The 22239-nt window shown below is 37.4% G+C and overlaps 1 protein-coding gene across 1 annotated transcript in view; it reads right to left on the minus strand.

Annotated features, from left to right (window-relative positions):
* LOC101895850 (kalirin) overlaps positions 1-22239 on the minus strand; it is a 137776-nt gene that overhangs the window by 14566 nt on the left and 100971 nt on the right. The window contains 2 exon segments of the mRNA XM_059121032.1: positions 10197-10418; positions 13723-13825. Coding sequence (XP_058977015.1) covers positions 10197-10418; positions 13723-13825 — 325 coding nt within the window.

Consider the following 22239-nt stretch of genomic DNA (forward strand, 5'->3'; position numbering starts at 1 on the left):
TTTCAAGGATCCCAAAAATATATTTTTGAAGAAGTATTCGTAAACCGTAGATTTCTAAAACGAGTAAAAAAGCAGTCAAATCTGTCGGACCGAACTTGGAATACTCTCCACCATTGGAAATGAATTTGGAAATTTTCAAAAAATTAAAATTCGTTAAAAATTCTGTTAAAATCTTTAAAATGCTAAATATTGCCGTAATATTGGGGTCTATACGAAGACGTGGACCTGCATGAGTAACTTTTGTCATAGGTCATTACAATATTCAAATACGATATTTGAAAAAACGGTGAAAAATGTAGCTAAAATCTTAAAAATACGGAATATAGGGAGGTACCGATATATAGGGACCTAAGCTGGACCTGCATAGATAGGCTGTAGTTCTTATTAGGGATTTAAAATACGAAATTTGAAACAATTCCGGTGAATATTGTGCCTAAAATCATCAAAAGACGGAAAATGGGGAGTTACCGATATAAGGGGGCTATACGAAGACCTGGACCGGCATAGACAATTTTCTGTCACAGGCTGTAGTAAATATTAGAAACTTCAAATACGAAATTTCAAACAATTCCGGTGAATAATGTCGCTAAAATCCTCAAAATACGGAATATAGGGAGTTACCGATATATGGGGCTATATGAAGACCTGGACGTGCGTAGACAATTTTCTGTCTTAGGCTTTAGTATCCATTACGAACTTCAAATATCAAATTTGAAATAATTCTGGTGAAAAATGTCCCTAAAATCATTAAAATACCGAATATCGGGAGGTACCGTTATATGGGGACTATACGTAGACGTAGAGCTGCACAGACAATGTTCTGTCGTAGGCTGCAGTATCCATTACGAACTTTAAATACCAAATTTGAAAGAATTCCGGTGAATAAATTCGCTAAAATCATCAAAATACCGAATATCGGGAGGTACAGTTATATGGGGGCTCTACGAAAACGGGGACTTGCACAGACAATTTTCTGTCATAGGCTGTAGTATCCATTACAAACTTCAAATACCAAATTTGAAACAATTCCGCTGAATAATGTTGCTGAAATCATCGAAATACCGAATATCGTGAGGTACCGTTATAATGGGGCCTATACGAAGAGCTGAACCTGCATAGACAATTTTCTGTCACAGGCTGTAGTATCTATTAGAAACTTCAAATACGAAATTTCAAACAATTCCGGTGTATAATGTCGGTAAAATCATCAAAATACCGAATATAGGGAGGTACCGTTATATGGAGGCTATACGAAGACCTGGACCTGCATATACAATTTTTTGTCACAGGCTGTAGTACCGATTAGGAATTTCAACTACGAAACTTGAAACAATTCCCGCGAATATTGTACTTAAAATCAACAAAATACGGAATATCGGGAGGTACCGTTATATGGGGGCTATACGAAGAGCTGGACATGCGCAATTTTCTGACAATTTTCTGTCAAGGTTGTAGTACCTATTAGAAAATTCAAATACGAAATTTCAAACAGTTTCGGTGAATATTGTGCCTAAAATTATCAAAATACGGAATATTGGGACGTATCGATATATGGGGCCTAGACGAAGACCTGAACATGCATAGACAATTTTCCGTCATATTTCAATTTCTGTCACGAAAATTGAAAATGTTGATCCTTTTTCAAGCCATATCATTTGATACGATCAATACATGCCTTTCGAAATAACGATATTAGACCCTAGGTCTCTTTGAACCAAAACCGTTCCAGCACATTTGGAGTCGATCTAGCGATGTCCGTCCGTCTGTCAGTCTGGCTGTCTGATGCGCACCATAAAGGGAAGGGAGTATTCGATTTGATCCAAACTTGGTACATCGTAATATTATTGTCAAACTTAGATCGAGTTCGGAGATGAACAATATCGGTCCACTTCTTCTGATACCTTCCAAAAATATATTTTTTTCTACGTTCTGTGTAGAAAGGATCATCCAATTTTGCTCCTACTTTGCAAACCCTAATATTTGCATCATTTCTAGGTCAGGTGCGAAAATGGACAATATCAGTCAACTCTATCAAGTACCTCCCCCTTCAAGGGTCAACATTTTGAATAATTTAAGCTCTTTTAAAATGTGATGTAGTGTCCGATCGTCTTCAAATTACACACATCGCAATATTTTTATTAGCCCAAGGTCCGGTGTGAAAATGGCATACATCGGTCCACTTCTTCTGGTACCTCCCCCACAAAGGGTCAAAATTTTGAATAATTATATCTCTTATAAAATGTAATGTAAGTGTCCGATTATCTTCAATTAACACACATTACACGATTTTTTATTAACCTTAGATCTGATGTGAAGATAAAATATATCGGTCCACTCCTTCCCTCAAAAAGTTCAAAATTTGGAATATCCATGAAGCTGATAAAACGCGAAATTAACATTCGATTCCATTCAAACTAGGTACATCTCAATATCTCCATCAACACAAGATCTGTTATAAAGATGGTAAAGATTGGACCATTCCTTTCGATACCTCCCCCACAAAGGGACAAAGTTTGAGTAACTAAAAAGATCATAAAATCCGAAATAAGAATTCGGATCCCTTCATATTTCACACATCTCATTATTTCTACTAGCACAAGATCTACTGTGAAGATGGAATATATCGGTCCACTCCTTCGGGTACCTCCCCCACAAAAGGTCAAAATTTCAAATAAAACGCGAAATTAACATTCCATTCCGAATCATCAAAATACCGAATATCGGGAGGTACCGTTATATGGGAGCTATGCAAAACTGTGGACCTTTACATACTATTTCCCGCTACCGGAGGTAGAACCCATTGCGAACTACTAAAACAAATTTTTGACAAATCCGTGAAAAAATGTGGCGAAAATCATCAAAATACCGAATATTGGGAGGTACCGTTATATGGCGGCTATACCAAAACGTGGACCGATATATATCTCATTTTCAATACCAACCATCCTAGAGGCAATACAATTTGTTCTGCCAAATTTTGAAGCTCTACCTCTAATAATGAGGGCTGTATCGTGATCCCACTGACGGACGGACAGACGGACAGAGAGAAAGGCGGACATCCCTAAATCGACTTGGAATTTTATGCTGATTATGAATTTGTATATAATACTTTGTGGGGTCTACGACGAATATTTAGGGATGTTACAATGGAGGGTATAAAATCACTGTCGGAAAACTGTCGGAACGAATCCAAAATTTTAAGGTGGACTTTTCGCTGACCAAGTAGCGAGTTCATGCTGGTCTTCCATATTTCCTTAGTGCCCAATGCCTGCCACCACATCCACCGTCATTAGTGGTGGACGTGTTATGAGCTCGTCTCCTACGACGAATATTTAGGGATGTTACAAGGGAACGTATAAAAAGACCGAATATCGAATTGTCGGAACGAATCCAAAATTTTAAGGTGAACTTCTGTGTTGGTCTTCAAAATTTCCTTAGTGCCCAATGCCTGCCACCACATCCGCCGTCATTAGTGGCGGACGTTATGAGCTCGTCTCCTACGACGAATATTTAGGAATGTTACAATGGAGGTTATTAAAAGAACCGAATACCAACCGTCGGAACGAATCCAAAATTTTAAGGCGGACTTCTGTAGTGGTCTTCAATATTTCCTCAGTGCCCAATGCCTGCCACCACATCCGCCGTCATTAGTGGTGGACGTGTTATGAGCTCGTCTCCTTCGATTGACTTACTCAGATGTTATTATTGGAGAAATGAAAAAAAAAAAAAAAACAGAGAAAACCAATCGAAAGATGGGGGCTTTACCGAGGGTATCACAACAATGATTTTATTAATGCTTCACCACGACCACAAGAAGCAACAACAACAACAACGTTAACAACATCCTCCACAAAAAAGTCACCCACCCACCGTAACATCCTCGTCTTCCTCCTTCTTCGATGTCTGCTTAACAAGAATATTTTTAGCCCCCACTGAATGTGGCAGTAGTAGTTTCGATGAAATAAACATTGACATTTAATTAGTGGAAATGTGAAAAACATTTTATTTTCTTAAATTAAAAAATACCTGTGCGCCAGCACCACCACCCCCCGATTGCCATGGTCACAACAGCAGATTCCAAAAAGAGATGTTTTTCAATTTTTGTATAAATTGTCTAGATTTGAATGATGCTGCTCGGCACACAAATCATGGAGGTAGTTTTTTTTGAATAGTTTCAAACTAAAGCAAAGGATGGCGATGATGATGATGAAGATCATCATCATCATCATCATCATGTTCTTATTGTTGCTAGTTATGTTAATTATTAAGTTCGAAAGCGTGGCGTTCCATCTGAGCTATGAATTCTTGCCGTTGCTTTCTATTTTGCAAATATTTCTGTTGTTCATTTCAGGTAGTATCACAAAATATGCGCACACACAAAACAAATAATAAACAATCGTGAGGAGAAGGTGGAGGGGGAGGAGGAGGAGATTGGCTGCTGCTGCTGCTAAACAAGTTCACGCGAACACTCAACTCGCATTTGCCTGCTAATTTAGCAGAGCTATTTATTCGCTTGAGAAGGAAAGAATACAAAAAATTTAATAAATTTACTTGGGTGTTTTTTTTTCATCTTCTAATGGACAGACAGACCTATTTGCCGTGTTGAAGAGGCTACCTGGGCAATTTCAGGCATCAGGGGTGGGAGGAAAAGAGGGGGTCTTTGTTAGGGGGCCTTTGGATGGGAAGTTACAATGAAAAACATGAAGAATGGAATTTGGCTTCCTGGGAGAGAATGTTTTTCTAAAGCTGAGAATATATATTTTATACCCTCCACCATAGTATGGAGGGTATATTAAGTTTAACATTCCGTTTGTAACTCCTCGAAATATTCATCATAGACCCACAAAATATATATATTCTTGATCAGCATAAAATTCTATTTCGTCTGTCCGGTATGGAAATCACTCTAGCTTCCGAACAAAATGATAGTAGGTTGATAAAATTTTACTCATATGTATATTTTGCCTGCAGGACTTTTGGTATTAAAAATGGGCCATGTAGGTCCATGTCTTCGTATAGCCGCCATGTAACGGTACCTCCCCATATTCGGTATTTTGATGATTTTAGCGACATTATTCACCGGAATTGTTAAAAATTTGATATTTGAATTTCGTAATGGATACTACAGCCTATGACAGAAAATTGTCTGGGCAGGTCCACGTCTTCGTATAGCCCCCATATAACGGTAGCTCCCTATATTCGGTATTTTGATGATTTTAGCGATATTTTTCACCGGAATTGTTTCAAATTTGGTATTTGAAATTCGTAACGGATACTGCAGCCTATGACAGAAAATTGTCTGGGCAGGTCCATGTCTTCGTATAGCCCCCATATAACGATACCTCCCGATATTCGGTATTTTGATGATTTTAGCTACATTATTCACCGGAATTGTTTCAAATTTCGTATTGGAAGATCTTAATAGGTACTACAACCTATGCCAAAAATAATTCGTATGCAGGTCCACGTCTTCGTATAGCCCCCATATAAGGGTACCTCCCCATATTCGGTATTTTGATGATTTTAGCGACACTATTCACCGGAATTGTTTCAAATTTGGTATTTGAAGTTCGTAATGGATACTACAGCCTACGACAGTAGATTGTCTGTGCGGGTCAACGTGTTCGTATAGCCCCCAAATAACGGTACCTCCACATATTCGGTATTTTAATGATTTTTGCGACATTATTTACCGGAATTGTAACAAATTTCGTATTTAAAGGTCGTAGTGGGTGGCACAGCCTATGACAAAAAAAATCGTATGCAGATTCCTCCCGATATGATACGATATGTGTGAAATATGAAGAGAACCGTATGCTTATTTCGGATATTATGATAGTTTTGGTTATTAAAAATGTTGACCCTTAGTGGGGGAGGTACCAGAAGAAATTGTCGGATTCCTACCAACTTTTTAACAGTTCTTTGGTAGATGGAAATATGGAGATGTGCCAAGTTTTAATGGAATCGGATGTTAATTTCGTGTTTTATGGGCTTCCTGGATATTAAAAATGTTGACTGTTTGTGGTGGAGGTACCAGAAGGAGTAGACCGATATATTCCATATTCACACCAGACCATTGGCTAATAAAAATATTGCGATGTGTGCAATTTGAAGATAGTCGGACATTTTAGTCACATTTTAGAAGAGATATAATTATTTAAAATATTAACTCTTTGTGGGGGAGGTACTTGATGGAGTTGACCGATATTGTCCATTTTCGCTCCTGACCTAGCATTGATGTAAATACTAGGATACAAAGTTGGAGTAAAATCATGTTATCTTTTCTCTTTCTGTGCTGTAAATTATTTTCTTTGAAAATGTTGATATTTTGTGTAGGAGGTACCAGAAGGAGTGGACCGACATTGCCCATCTCCGAACTCGATCTAAGTTTGACAAAAATATTACGATATACCATGTTTGGAACAAATCGGAAGCTCCCTTCGAGAGTTATCGTGCGCGCCAGCCAGCCAGATAGACGGACGGACATCGCTAGATCGACTCCAAGTGCCCTGAAACGGTTTTGGTCTAAAGAGAACTAGGGCTTAAAACCTTTATTTCGATGAAGCACGCTTTGGTCATATCAAATGAAATATTCCCTCTGTAGCCATATGGCTGAAGGCATAAAAATAGAACTTCCTGGGAGGCCCCTAAACCCCACCTCCCCCGTTTTCGCCCCTGTAACAATGACGTTTCATTTTGTGTGCTGTATTTGCGTGCTTTGAACATTGTTGTCTAATATTGGATAGCATCAATTTAGAATATTTCTCCCGTCCCCTCGCATCACCCTCTCCTCTCATCACACCACCCCCCTTGATCACATCAGCACATCATTATTTTGAATGCCATGACTTCAATGTCTGTCTGTTTGTCTATCAGAGATTTTTTGTTTTTATATCACAACACCTCTTCTCTCCCTCTCTCTCTTTCGATTTGAGATTTTTCAATTATCTAAAAATACGCCAAAAATTATTAAAATTCACAAGGTTTTAGTTGTTGTTAGTATTGTTTTTATGAATAAAATAACTATATATTTTATTCACGTGTGTTTGTCCAATCTCTCTCTGCATATAAGTTCGTAATCAGGGCATTTTTAAATTGTCTGGCAGATTTGCAGAGGGGAATCCCATGTGTGAATTTAGAATAAGATTAATGAGGTATGTGGCTGAAGAGTTCAATGGGGGATTTTTAAAAGGACTTTTAATAAAAGGCCAACAATTTTTGTGAGGCTCTAAATTGAATTCTGCAAGTATCATCTAAGCCATATGGCAGATTTTTTTTTTTTTTTTCTTCGTTCTTTATGGAAAAAAATTATAGCTTAGTAAAAGCTTTCGGATTTTTTTGATTTTTTTTCCAGAGAAAGGTGTTGTTACCCTGATTCGGGGAAAGTATTATTTTCTTTGGGGACGGACCAGATGATCTATACGGACCGAATAGAAATCAGCTGGTCTATTAGAAGCCTCTATAGACCAGGTAGTCGATAAGGACCGCCTATGGACCAGCTGGTCTAAAAAGGCTGCCTATAGATCAGGTGTTCCATAAAGACCGTCATAGACCAGCTGACCTATAAAAGAGCTCATAGACCAACTGGCCTATGAAGACCCTCTATAGACCAGATGGCCTAGAAAGACCGCCTATAGACCATCCGACCTATAAAGGCAGTCCATAGACCAGCTCTATAAAGACCGCCTGTAAGCCAGCCGGTATATAAAGACAGTCCTATAGACCAGCTGGCCTACGAAGAACGCCTAAGGACCAACTGACCTATAAAGACCGCCCATAGACCAGCTGATCTATAAAGACCGCCTGTAAGCCAGCCGGTATATAAAGACAGTCTATAGACCAGCTGGCCTACAAAGACCCCCCATTGACCAGCTGCCTATAAGGACCGCCTATGACCAGCTTGCCTATAAAGACCGCCTACAGATCAGCTGGTCTATGAAGACCCCCTACCAGCCGGTCTATAAAGACCACCTACAGACCAGCTGGTATAGGCGGTCTATAATGACCAACTCTGTTCTATAAAGATCACTTCCGGCTGGTCTATAAAGACCACCTCCGGCTGGTCTATAAAGACCACCTCCGGCTGGTCTATAAAGACCACCTCCGGCTGGTCTATAAAGACCACCTCCGGCTGGTCTATAAAGACCACCTCCGGCTGGTCTATAAAGACTACCTCAGGCTGGTCTATAAAGACCTAGCAAGCCTCAATCTAGCCAAAAATGTCTTTCAAGCCCAAAAATATCAAAAAAACCTCCCACAAAATTGTCTTATGGGTTTTTCTAATTTTTTCTGTGTCGGTTCGGAGATCCTTCTGAATACTTTACCCCTAGATAAGTTGACGATATCGTATAGCCCCCATACAACGGTACCCCCTGATATTCGGTATTTTGATGGCTCTACTGACATTACTCACCGGAGTTGTTTAAAATTTCGCATGTGAAGTACCTAACAGGTACTACCGCCTGTGATAGAAAATTGTCTATGTCTATAGCCCTCATATAACGGCACCTTCGGTATTTAGATGATTGTAGCGACATTATTCACCGAAAGTGCTTCAAATTTGGTATTTTAAATTCGTAATGGATACTACAGCCTATGACAGAAAATTGTCTGTACAAGTCCACGTCTTCGCATAGCCCCCACATATCAGTACCTCCCTATATTCGGTATTTTGACGATTTTTGGTACAAAATTCACCGAAATTGTTTACAATTACAATACATTTGAAGTTCCCAATAGTTACTACAGCCTTGGACAGAAAATTGTCTATGCAGGTCCAGGTTTCGTATATCCCCCCTATGACGGTACCTCCCGATACTCAGTATTTTTATGATTTTTGCGACATTATACACCGTTTTCTTTTTTTTCAAGCTTCGTATTTTCATATTGTAATGGCCTATGACAAAGTTCTCTATGTAGGTCCACGTCTTCGTATACACCCCAATATAACGGCTATATTCGGTATTTTAAAGATTTTAACATAATTTTTAAGAGAGTTTTTTTTTTTTGAAAATTTCCAATTAGTAAAGGGTATTCAAAGTTTGTCTCGGTCGAATTAACTGCTTCTTTTACTTGTTATTTTTTTTCTCGAGGATCTTTAAACGAAAACTTTTGCAGAAGGACCTTTTTTTTTAAGGATCTTTAAAGCTGAATTTTTATTGGTATTTTATAAATGATTATCGAATTGCTAAGAATTTTCTAATTTTCTTTTATTTAAAGATTCTCTTAAGGATCAACAGGAACGCCTGTTTAAGGATCTGATAGTCCTTGAGAAAAAAATCTTAAAAAGACGTTCCAGTTGATAGACAATTTTTTTAGATATTTTATTGAAGAACTTCCCATTTTTCTTCATTGAAATTACATTTGAATATTTTTAAGCCCAGAATTAATGCAAAAAAAACAGTCTTTTTATTGGAAAAATATCCCTAATGAGCAAAGAAATTATCCTGCAAAAAAATAAATCACTCATGCATAAGAAAAAACCTATTGACATCGAAGGAGGGGTAAGAGCTTCCTTGTGTTAATAGAATTCCTTTGAAGGTCTTAAATTCAATTGTGCGTTGTGATGAACACAATAAAGAGAGAGAGAGAGAGAGAGAGAGAGAGAGAGAGAGAGGAAGGAGCTAGGAAGGAGAAGGCAAAAGAAGCTTGTGAAATACATCATTAAATCTGTTTTTTCCTCAAAGCGTAGAATTTTTCTTTTAATGAAAAAAAAAAAAAAAAAACAATAATGAAAGCTTTATAGAATTTCCAACTGATTCTAAAAAAAAAAATAATTGGTTGAAAATTCTACGGAGCTTTCATTGTTGTCTTTTGTTATTAGAAAAAAAATGCCGTTTTTTATTATTAAAAATAAAAACGTCACCCACATCCTTGCATCTCTCTTCTGAGTAGTTTTGCAATTGGCTCCTTTGTAAATTGCATTTCTGAGAATTATTTTTTTTGTTTAAGGATTTGTTTATGGCTTTATATCCTGTTCAACGACACAAGAAAGCCTTTTCGTTTAGATGAGAAGTGTCATTCATATTTTAATCGAAACCGAGAACAAAAATCCACTCGGTGCGGATTAAAAATCTCTTTCCTGTCAACATTTGTTTAAGAAGTAGTTTATTTTTTTGTTGTTCTCCAGTATAAGGATTAAAAAATTTACTCCTCTTTCATTTCATGACATAAATATTTGTAAATCTTGTACTCACCATTACCGAAGAATTATCCTTCATCATATCCTTGTTGAAGGTCGGTGGCCCATTGGCAATTAAATGTGGTTCCTGTATGGGTTTCATGGGTGGCGGTAATTCCAAGCCAACCTCTTCCTCGGCCTCAAAGTCCTGCTGTGATGTGTTGAGTTGTGATGCATTTGCCTGGGCCAGCAGTTGTGATGTGTTGTTGGATGAGTCCTCCATTTGTTTGGCTGGCAACTGGAAGAGAAAAAAGAGGGATTGTGAGTATTATAATGAAAAATGTTGTTAGAATAAATTGGTTATTAAAAATATTTAAAAAAAGTAACCTGATTGAGAATCCTTAAGAATTTTTAAAGACCTAGATACGTGGAGAGCCCTAATTGGTCTATTCGGGATCTCCACTGATATTTAGACCTGAAGCTATTCATAAAAGTCTTTAAAGGACCCCAAAAGCCTTCAAGAATACCTTGAAGCCATGAAAAGATATTAAAACAATCTTTAAGTCCTTAGGGTCCGAAAGACCCTTCGAGGTCCTAAATAGCATCAAAAGGCTCTAAAATTTTTAAAACAACGAACATGTATTTTCCAAAACTCCCTACAAATATCATCAGAAGACTCTGGAGATCTTGGAGAACTATAAAGATCCTTAAAGGTCTTAAGACTATCCTAAGAGGTTTAGGAAAACGTCAAGGAGCTGAGAAGGTTAGATACTGAAGTACTTTGGATGGACCCAAGGGTCTTAAGAAGACCAAATATTGGTCTTGTGAGTACTCGGAAGGTTTTATGTTAAAGCGGTCTAAAGAATGCCAGGTATTGAAGATCATTATAAGGCCACATATCCTTATAAATCCAAACTTTAAAAATATTGTCTACAAAGCCTTGAAAATTGTGCCGAAGGGCCTGTAAATACTCTCAAAGGATCTTAAAAGCCTAAAATGTTTTATAGACACTCAAGGTCTTTAAGAACCAAGTTTCTTAGAAAGTTCCGAAAGACATGGTTTAAGGTCTTACAAGCCTTACTTTTTTCCAAAGCCTACCAAACACCAAAGTTCTTCAAATTTTTGACGACTTACAAATTCTTGAACTTTTGTCTCGAAGGGCCTGTAAATACTCTCAAAGGATCTTAGAAGCCTAAAATGTTTTATAGGAACTCAACTTGGATGACACGTTTCTTAATTATGTTGAGAACGGCTTGGTTTATGGTCTTCAAGCCTTAATTTTTTCCAAGGCATAGCAAGCAACAAAGAGCTTCAAATTTTTGACGACTTACAAACCCTTGAAGTTTGTCTAGAACGACCTGTAAATACTCTCAAAGGATCTTAGAGGCATAAAATGTTTTAAAGAAACTAAAGGTCTCTAAGATCCAAGTTTCTTAGAAAGTTCCAAAAGACATGGTTTAATGTCTTACAAGCCTTATTTTCTTACAAGGCATATCAAACCCTAAAGATCTTCAAACCTTTCAAATTTGTCTAGAAGGGCCTGTGAATACTCTCAAAGGGTCTAAGAAGCCTAAAATGTTTTATAGGAATTTCAAAGTCCTTAAGAACCAAGTTTCATGGAAAGTTGAGAAAGGCTTGGAAAGTTGAGAAAGGCTTGGAAAGTTGAGAAAGGCTACCGAACGCCACAGATTTTCAAATTTTTGACGACTTACAAACCCTTAAATTTTGTTTACCGTTTAATTTTTAATTTTCATCTTAGCCCTAAAATACTTTCAATGCCTTCCAAACCATCCAAGCCCCAAATGTCTTTCAAGCCTTAAAGGTACTTCAAGGCGCTTGCATTCTTTCTGAAATCTTAAATTTGTGCAAGACCTTAAGGTTCACCTTAGCCCTAAAAAAAGTTACTAGATCTACAGGTCATCCAAGCCTTTGAGTTTAAGCCCTAAAGGTATTCATTCATTTCATGTCTAATAAGCCATACATTCTGCTGGTCTTCAAATCATCCAAACCTAAAAGTCTTCCAAAGTCTTTAAATTCTTACAAGTCTGAAGGTATTCATTTCATGTTTAATAAGCCATAAATTCTGCTGTCTTCCCAAGTTTATGTAAAGTCTTAATGTTCATGTTAGCCCTAAAAATATTTTCACGATCCAAGTTCTATGGGAATGTTCAAACACTAAATGCCTTGGAAACCTTAATAACATTTCAAGGCTTTTATATTCTCTCAAGCCCTACAAGTCATACAAGCCTAAAAGTTTTAAAAGTATTCATAAAAATATTCAAAGGATCTAGTAAAATCAAAAATCTGCTCTACCCTCAATTCATTCATTCATCATTCAAGATCTTAAAGTTAATCTTAGCCTAAAATGTCTGCCAAACCCTAGATGTCTTTCAAGTCTTTGAAGTCTTAGAACTCCTAAATTCTGCTGTCTTATTAGGTTGAGGTCTTTTAGGAGAACTTCATTTGACAGAACATAAAATGTCCTACAAGGCCCCATAAAGCCATAAATGTCTTTCAAGCCGGAAAATCACAAAAAAAGGTCCTGCAAGGTAATGGTTTAATCAAAAAGTGCTTCCAATTTCTTTACATTCTCTCAAGCCATTTAAGTCTTCAAATCATTTAGTGTCCAACAAGCCATAAATTCCATCTTAGCCCACATACGATCCCGATATATTTCTGCAGAAATTCTAAAGGGTTGTTCTTTTCTTCTGGCAAAATATGCTATGAAATAATTTATTTTTGAAGACTGGATTTTATTCAAAACTTACAAGCCCTCAATGCCTCTCAAGCCTTCAAGTCGATTAGGTTTAAAGGCGACCCAAGCCCTGAAATATTTTAAAAATAATGTCGAGTATTACTTGTCTTCCGAATCCCATTATTATTTCAATTGAATTCCAACGTGTCTCGATATAAGCCCTCAAAAATTTGGTTTGAAGTCAGAAATTTTCTAACAAGCCTCAATCAAGCCATAAATGTCTTTCAAGACAAAAAATATGAAACAATTTCCCACAAAATTGTCCTGCAAGGAAGTGGTTGAGGACGTTAATTACTTATTGTCTTCTAAATATAAAAATTCTTTCAGTAGAATGCCAAAAAATAACCGCTTTGACCTCAAAAATTTGGTCTGAAGCCATAAATTGCCTAACAAGCCTTAATCAAGCCATAAATGTCTTTTATGCCTTCAAATATAAAAAAAATCTCCCAAAAAATTGTCCTGAAAGCAAATGGTTAAAGATGTTTATTTCTTGACAGCCATAAGAACCTAGAGATTGCAATATTGTAGACCCAAATTTTCATACATAAGTACAAGGTTTCCGAAAAAGATATTCTTCGTCGTGTCTTCTTTCCACATAACATTTCGGAAATTTTCCTGTGGAATATCCAATTTGGTCTCCTTTTGAAATACCTTAAATATCTCTCTGCAGAACGAATAACATTTCTTTATGTAGAATATTAATCTAATTTTCCTTTGGAAGGCCTGGTAAAGGTCAGGTTTTTATAGATAGGAGAAGTTTTTAATAAACTTTTCCTAAGACAACTTCTCCTAGAACGCTTTACACTCAAGTTTTTTTATTTCCATATTTTTCTTAACCACAACTTACCTTGAAGTTCTTCTCCGATGATTTTTTAACCAATAGTTTTTCGGGTGTTTTCTCAACTTTGTTCTGTGGACCTTTGCGACCGATTTGTGGCAACCATTTACGCCTGAAAAGAGAGACAAGAATTTTTTATTTATTAATTATTGTTAAATATTTTTCAAAAATATAAAAAAGGCCACACTTTCAACAAAAGAAAAATTCCCAAAAATATTCAAATTTTTTCACCTCCGCCAAAAAATGAAGAGGAAACTAAAATTCCGACACTTTCTCAAGCACTGGCACTTGTTGAACTGTCACCATGAGTTGCAAATAAGTTGCTGGCAGGCATAAACCTCTATTACCATATCGGGCAACAGCCAGCTTGTTGTTGACATTCGTCTTCAGTTTTCTTTCCGAAAAAAAAAGCCAGACAAATTCAACTCCACCCAACTAAATGTCCTCTCCCCCTCCCTTTACCCCCTCTGCTAACAGCATACATATTTGTCATTAGTATTTAATATGTTTTATGGATAAACTTATAACCCAATGACCAACAGGCAAAACAAAACCGCACCCATACATTGACACATCCTCCTCCACCTCCCAGCTAGCCAGCCAGCCAAAGTCCATTTTACTTCCAGCCAAATGTCTTTGAGGCCAGTCAATCATCCGGCAGGCCAGGCAAATTGTCGATGATTTATCGAAGTAAATAATAAAAAAAGCAACAGGATAAACGATTGACAGTTTTGTTTGGCCATTACAACAATGAGGCATGGCATGACATGGAATGCCTGCTGGTCCGCACTAATTCCTCACAAAACTATACTCATATATAACGATCCACAATAAGAATGACAACAACAACAATGACGACAACATGGGATAATAAAATAATAACAATGCCAAGACAAATACCTCCGGCCATTCATTTGTCTATTTTACTTAACCGATGAGGAGCTGGAGGTAGAGGACGACGACGATGGCGGCAAATGTAAGGCGACATTGAAACGTTGTCGGCGGTATTATTTTTTTCGCTATTCCCAAATGAGATAATTGACCGAAATTTTCCAGTTGTAGTTATTGTTGTTAATGGCGGTAAATAAATGATGGATATGTGAATGAGCAGAATGTATGCTTGTAAATAAAATTTTAATGGGGGTGGGTACACCCACAAAAAAAATGCAACGAATTTTAGTGGGAAGGACAAAGTTAACTGGCAAGCAATGGCAAAGGTTTTTAAAAGGGTCCTTTATATGACCCAAGAGCTTTATGACCCTACATTTGAAGCGATCTGTAAGAATTAAAGGTTTTTAAATTGATAAGTGACTTTCAAGCCAAAAATGCATTTCAAGCCTTTCAAGTCATCCAAGCTCTTTATGTCTTTGGAAACTTTTAAAGACCTAAAACCTAAAGGGGTTTTGGCTTCAACAGATCTTCAGGGACTTAGGAGTCCTCCCTAGTCCTAATGACTTGGAATACCTAAATGACTTGAAAGGTGTTAATATTATCCAAGCACAACAAGTCTTCAAGTAATAAAGCTCTTCAAATGCTGACTCAATATATTTTCTCTTTTGAGTTTTGGGTTCAATAGGTCTTTTAGGATTTACAAGTCTCATCAAGCCTTAAAGACTTGAAATTGTTTAATATCATCTAAGCACTTAGTCGACCAAATGTTTTTAAAACCTATAAATGTCTACCATGTCGAAAATGCAATTCAAGCCCTTCAAGTCATTCCAAACCAAAGGGGTTTGAAGCCCTGAGTGTTTTTTGAAACCTCTAAAAACCTAAAGGGATTTAAAAATTATAAATGGCTGCCAAGTCAAAAATGCCTTTCAAGCAATTCAAGTCATTCAAGCTCTAAAGTTTTTTCAAGCCCTCTAAATCCTTCAAGTAATTCAAGCTATAAAGTTTTTTTAAGCCCTAAGTGCTTTTCAAAAAAAAACGTAAAGGCTTTTAAAAGGTTTTTAAAACCTATAAATGACTGTCAAGCTTAAAATGTCATTCAAGCCCTTCAAGCTCTGAAGTTTTTTTTCAAGCCCTACATGTTTTTCTAAACCTCGAAAGCATTAAAACTCTTTAGAACAAATATGTCTTTTAAGTCAAAAAGGTATTCTAGGTTCACCAGATCTTTCAGGATTTAAAAGTCCAACCAAGCCTTTATGACTTGACATACCTTAATATTATCTAAGCACAAAATGTCTTCAAAATTTTAAAGATCTACAAATTTTGATAAAATATTTTTTTTTTGCACATTAAAGCGTCAACATATTGAATCATTAATTCCGCTAAAAGATAAAATCAAGTTCTTTGGATAACAAAGTTGGAGCAAGCGCAAGCCTTAAACATCGAATGTGTCATAATGTTCTTCAAATACCATAATGTTCCCCAAGCCCTAAAAAGACATTCAAGTCCCAATGGTGTTTCAAGTCCCAAATGTCTTGCAAGCCCCAGGAGTCTGTCAATTCCGTACTTAATTTTAAGCTTTAAAGGAGATCAAATAATCCAAATCTTCTGTTGAGCAATATACAGGCTGAGATGAAAAAACTGCAACCAACTTCAGACTGCTGTAATTTCCAAGTCACTCGTCCGACAGCTGTTAAAATTATTCCGGTGATAGCTCATTATATTGTTTACAAGCATACGAAAGCATTTTGGTAAGAATTTCTCAAAAAAAAGTTATTCGTGATGGAATTCAAGCGTGATAGTGTGATTTCTTTATATTTGGCTGGAAAACCACAAGTGGCTAACGTTAGAGCTCTCCAGCATTTAAATGTGAATAAATCTTTTGTGTCTCGTACCATCGCTCGTTACCGTGATACTGGTAGCAGGTAGCGTAGCCGGATGTCAAGGAAATGGGCGGAAGAAAACAGCAACATCAGCAGAAATTGTCCGCAGTGGCCGAAAAATTGCTCATGAGCTGAACATATGGCAGTATTCCATTCGGCAAATATTGAAAAGTGAGCCTTTCGCCTATTACAAACAAATGCACAAAGACATAATATCCTGGCCATTTTGTGATGTAGGATATAAAAAGTGTTTCAAATTGTCTCCAATGCCAAAATAAGATCTTCAAATGCATTCGATAGTCAAAAGAAGATCTAGAAGCGTTTTCAATGGCCAACAGAATACCTTCTAAGGCATTCGATGGTCCATTGAAGGCTTTGAAAAGCCATCCCTATCCAAAAGATGACCTTCAAAAATCATAAATGGTCAATGGAAGTCTCTCAAAGGGCTTCGATAGTAAATCAAATATCTACAAGAGTCAATACAGGCCAAAATGAGATATCTTCTTTTCGCCGGTCAATAAAAAAAAACTTTTAAAGGCTTTCGTTTGACAAAATAATGCTTTAAAGGATTTCCCGTATAAAACATAAGACTTCCCTTAATAAGACCCAGAAAGTATTCTACAAAATACCGGAAGACCAAAGCTTCTCTCACAAACCCCCTAAGCCCAAAAATATCGGCACGTGTAGTAGCCTCGTTGTAGTTGTTGTTCTCGAGTAAATATAATACTCAATAGCCTTGTGAGTGTGTGGATATGCGATACTTCATCATGTTTACTTTAAGACACACATCGGACGTCAGCCCATTCACCACGACAAGGAGGACATTAAATTATTTTGAATATTTTAGCTGTTGTTTTCTTGGTTTCAAGAGGACACAATAACGACATAACAACGAAACGAGACGAAACGAAAAAATCGAAACCACGACGAAATAGGAAAAATTTGCCAGCAGGGTTGCCAACTTTCAGGATATGAAGGATCGGGATTTGAAGGAAAATTGGTACGAAAATATCGACCACCCTCCATAATCCTATAAATTCTGCAGAGAAAACACATATGAAGGGAGGCGTGCATTGATGGGCTCCAGGGCGAAACAGAAAAAACTTGCCGTCAGGGTTGCCAACTTTCGGGATATGAAGGATTTATAAAAAAAATTGGTACCAATATATCGACCACCCCCTTAAATCCTAAAATACTGCAGGAGAAGCACATATGAAGGGAGGCATGTATGTGTATTGATGGGTTCCACGACGGAATAGAAAAAAACTTGCCGTCAGGGTTGCCATGTTCTAGGATATGAAGGATCAATAAAAAATTGGTAAGAAAATATCGACCACTCTCCTTAATCCTAAAAATTCTGCAGGGGAAACACATATGAAGGGAGGCATGTATGTGTACTGATAGACTCCACGGCGAAACAGAAAATCTTGCCAGCAGGGTTGCCATCTATCGGGATATGAAGGATTTATAAAAAAAAAATTGGTACCAAAATATCGACCACCCCCCTTAAATCCTAAAATTCTGAAGTGAAACACACATGAAGGAAGGCATGTATGTGTATTGATAGGCTCCACGGCGGAACAGAAAAAACTTGCCGTCAGGGTTGCCATCTTTTAGGATATGAAGGATTTTTTAAAAAAGGTGGTACCAAAATATCGACCACCCCCCTTAAATCCTAAAATACTGCAGGAGAAGCACATAGGAGAAGGAAAGTATGTGTGTATTCGGGGGGCTCCACTGTTGGGCCAGGCATCATCAGGTATCGGACAGGCAGGGTGACAAGGAAGGTAGTTAGCTCATCCATCACGACATTAAATAATTTTGAAAATTTAAGAGGACCCAATAACGACATAACAACGAAACGAAAAAATCGAAACTCCGGCGAAACAGAAAAAAACTTGCAAAGTTGGAACAGAATGTCTGTCAGGAGGGTTGCCCATATTTTAGGATATGAAGGATATATCAAACAAATTGGTACCTCCTTAATCCTTAAAATTCTACAGGGGAACACATGTATTTGGGTGGGGGGGGAGGTGGCTCCACTGTTAGGCCAGACATAATCATTAAAGACACACATCGGACAGGCAGGAAGGAAGTTAGCCTATCTTCCACGACATTTAATGACGAAACGAAAAAAAATCGAAACCCCGACGAAACAGAAAAAAACCTGCAAAATTGTAACAGAATGCCAGCAGGATTGCCAACTTTCGGAATATGAAGGATTTATAAAAAAATTGGTAACAAAATAATCGACAATCCTCTCCAAACTTAAAAATATAGCAGAGGAAACACATATGAAGGGGAGAATGCATGTGTATTGGAGTGTATGTGTATTGGGAGGTGTTCCACTGTTGGCCCAGGCGTCATCATTACTGAATTTTTTGTTTTGTTTTTGGGCTCCGTCTTGTTTGTTTGCCTTGTCTTGTGTGACAACATCAGCAGCAGCAGCAACGGCAACGGCCCAAATGGGCAAACATACACACCTACATTTCGAAACGAAACTCGAACGAGAGTGTGTCTCTCGCCAAAAGCTTGTTTTGGGCGCTTGGCTTCTTTTATGTGTTGCCGGGGCATTGTTGGGCGCCAATATGTATGTCGTTGTAGATTGTTTGCCCTGGTGTTGCAAAAAAAAAAGAAAACCAAACTGAACACTGGCAAACAAAAGTGAATAAACAAGAAAATATTCTCTTGATGAGGTATTCAGGAGGCGGCTAGGCAATGAGAAGGGAGGGAGTCCGACATTTGAATATTTTCCATGGCCATGGAAAAAATTCATAAAAAAAGCTGTTTAGCAATGTCAGGTTTGGGGTCTACATTCTTGTTTTTTTTTTTTCCAATGTCAACTCTTGGCCACCCCGGTGTCCGCCAGCCAGTGTGTTTTGGATGGATGGCCTGTTTGGCTACATGTGTTACCATTTTGACCGGCCAACACTCAACATGGCTCGGTCGGTCGCAACCCACATTTTTGGTTCATTAGTTGACAGGCATGTCTGTCTCAAGCACCGAACAAATAGACCCCAAGTTTATATTTCATCACACTTAACACCATGTGTCGTCAGGCTAGAGGGCACAGGGGTGGACAGCCACCCAGCCAACCACCCAATCTTGTCTCCAACACCCATATGATTCGCTCACACTTCAATGGAAATTAGTCAAAGAAATACGGCAATAAAAAAATTATCAAAGAATGGCCATGACAAAAGGAAAATAATCAACAACAACTGCAACAACAATAGCAATTCTAATAATCTTTCGATAACATTGTAGGCCATTTCGAAGTTTGGACACCTAGGGTGTTTTTTATTTGTCTGTGAATTCAATTTATTTTCGAGAAAATAATGTCTCCTACCCTCTTGGCGGATATTATGGATCTATTAAAGATTTTTTTTTGCTTAAGAAAGAGGATGTTCCATAGGTTCTCTATACATTTAAAAACTCCGAAATCCCTCACCCTCTTGACAAACATTTTGGATCCATTAAAGATTTTTTTTGCTTAACAAAGAGGATGTTCTATAGGTTCTCTATATATTTAAAAGCTCCCAAATCTCTTCTATACATAGATAGTCCTTACATATGTTTTCAGTACCTACATCTTAGATAAAAGACCCCGTTTCGGCATTCCATAGTGTGACTTGAAAGACCTTAAAATCATTTTAGATGGGGGATAAGAAAATTGTAATGTTTTTATACCCTCAGCCATATGGCTAGAGAGGGTATATACTATTTGATACGGCAAAACGTGTCTCATCGAAATAACAATTTTAGACCCTATGTCTCTTTAAACCAAATCCGTTTCAGGACATTTGGAATCGATCCTAGAGATGTCCGTCCGTCCATCCGCCTGTCTGTCTGGCTGGTGTGCACGATTTCTCGAAGGGAGTATCCGATTTGATCCAAACTTGGTACATCGTAATATTTTTGTCAAACTTAGATCAAGTTCGGAGATGGTCAATATCGGTCCACTCCTTCTGGTATCTCCCCCACAAAAGATCGAAATAAAAAATATATTTTCTGCACAGAAAGAGAAAGAATTATCCGGTTTTGCTCCAACTTTGCAAATCCAAACATTTGCTTCGGTACTAAGTCAGGTGTGAAAATAGACCCTATCAAGTACCTACCCCACAAAGGGTCAAAATTTTAAATAATTACAACTCGTATAAAATTTGAACTAAAATTGAATCCGATTGTCTTCAAATTTTACACATGCCAATATTTATGTTAACCCAAGGTCTGGTGTTAAGATGGAACATATCGGTCCACTCTTTCTGGTACCTCCCCAAAAAAAGGTGGAAATTTTCAAAACATATATTTTCTGCACAGAAAGAGAAAGGATAATCCGATTTTGCTCCAACTTTGCAAATCCTAATATTTGCGTCAGTGCTAGGTCAGGTGCGAAAATGGACAATATCGGTCCACCCTATCAAGTACCTCCCCCACAAAGGGTCAAAATTTTTAATAATTACAACTCTTATAAAATGTGATGTAAGAGTCTGATTGTCTTTAAATTTCACACATCCTAATAACTTTATTGACCCAAGGTTTGGTGTTAAGATGGAATATATTGGTCCACTACTTCAGGTACCTCCCCCACAAAATTTTGAATATCCATGAAGCTCATAAAACGAGAAATTAAGATACGATTCGATTCAGTCTAGGTACATCTCAACATTTCCATCTACACAAAATCTGTTATAACAAGTTAAAAAGCAGTATGTTCGCCGGGCCAAACTTTGAATACCCCCTCTACCATTTGAACGAATTTGGAAATTTTCAAAAAATAAAACCGGCAAAAATTCTGTTAAAATATTAAAAATACAGAATATAGCCATTATATTGGGGTTTATACGACGTGGACCTACATTGTTGTCATAAGTCATTACCATTTTCAAATTCGAAACTTGAAATAAACGGTGAATAGTGTAGCCAAAATCATCAAAACACCGTACATAGGGAGGTACCGTTACATCGGAGCTATACGAAGACCTGGACTTGAATAGACAATTTTCTGTTACAGCCTTTAGCATCCATTACAATCTTCAAATACGACATCTCAAACAAATTCGGTGAGTATTGTACCTAAAATCGTCAAAATACCGAATATAGGGAGGCAGTTATATGTGGGGTCTATACAAAGTCCTGAACCAGCATAGACAACTTTCTCTCATAGGCTGTAGTAACCATTACGAACTTCAAATACCAAATTTGAAACAATTCCGGCGAATAATGTCGCTAAAATCATCAAAATATCGAATATCGGAAGGTACCGTTGTATGCGGGCTATATGAAAACGTGGACCTACATGGCCCATTTACAAACTTAACCTGCCTACTGGCAAAATAGACATGTCTGCGAAATTTTAGAATTCTATCTCGATTCGTTCGAAAGATACCGTGATTACAACAGATAGACACATAGACCGACATACGGACATCGCTAAATAGAATAGAATTTTACTCTGATCAAGAATATATGTACTTTGTTGGGTCTTACATGAGTATTTCGAAGAGTTACAAACGGAATGACAAAGTTAATATACCCTCCATAGGAAAAATGGTACAAGTCGGACCATTCCTTCTGGTACCCCCGCCACAAGGGGTCAAAGTTTTGAATAAGAAAAACATTCATAAAATCTGAAATAAGCATATGGTTCTCTTTATATTTCACACATTCCATTATTTCTGCTAGCACAAGATCTGTTGTGAAGATGGGATATATCGATCTACGCTTTCTGATATCTTCCCCGCAAAAGGTCAAC

This window comes from Musca domestica, unplaced genomic scaffold (assembly GCF_030504385.1).
Source record: "Musca domestica strain aabys unplaced genomic scaffold, Musca_domestica.polishedcontigs.V.1.1 181, whole genome shotgun sequence".
Taxonomy (NCBI): domain Eukaryota; kingdom Metazoa; phylum Arthropoda; class Insecta; order Diptera; family Muscidae; genus Musca; species Musca domestica.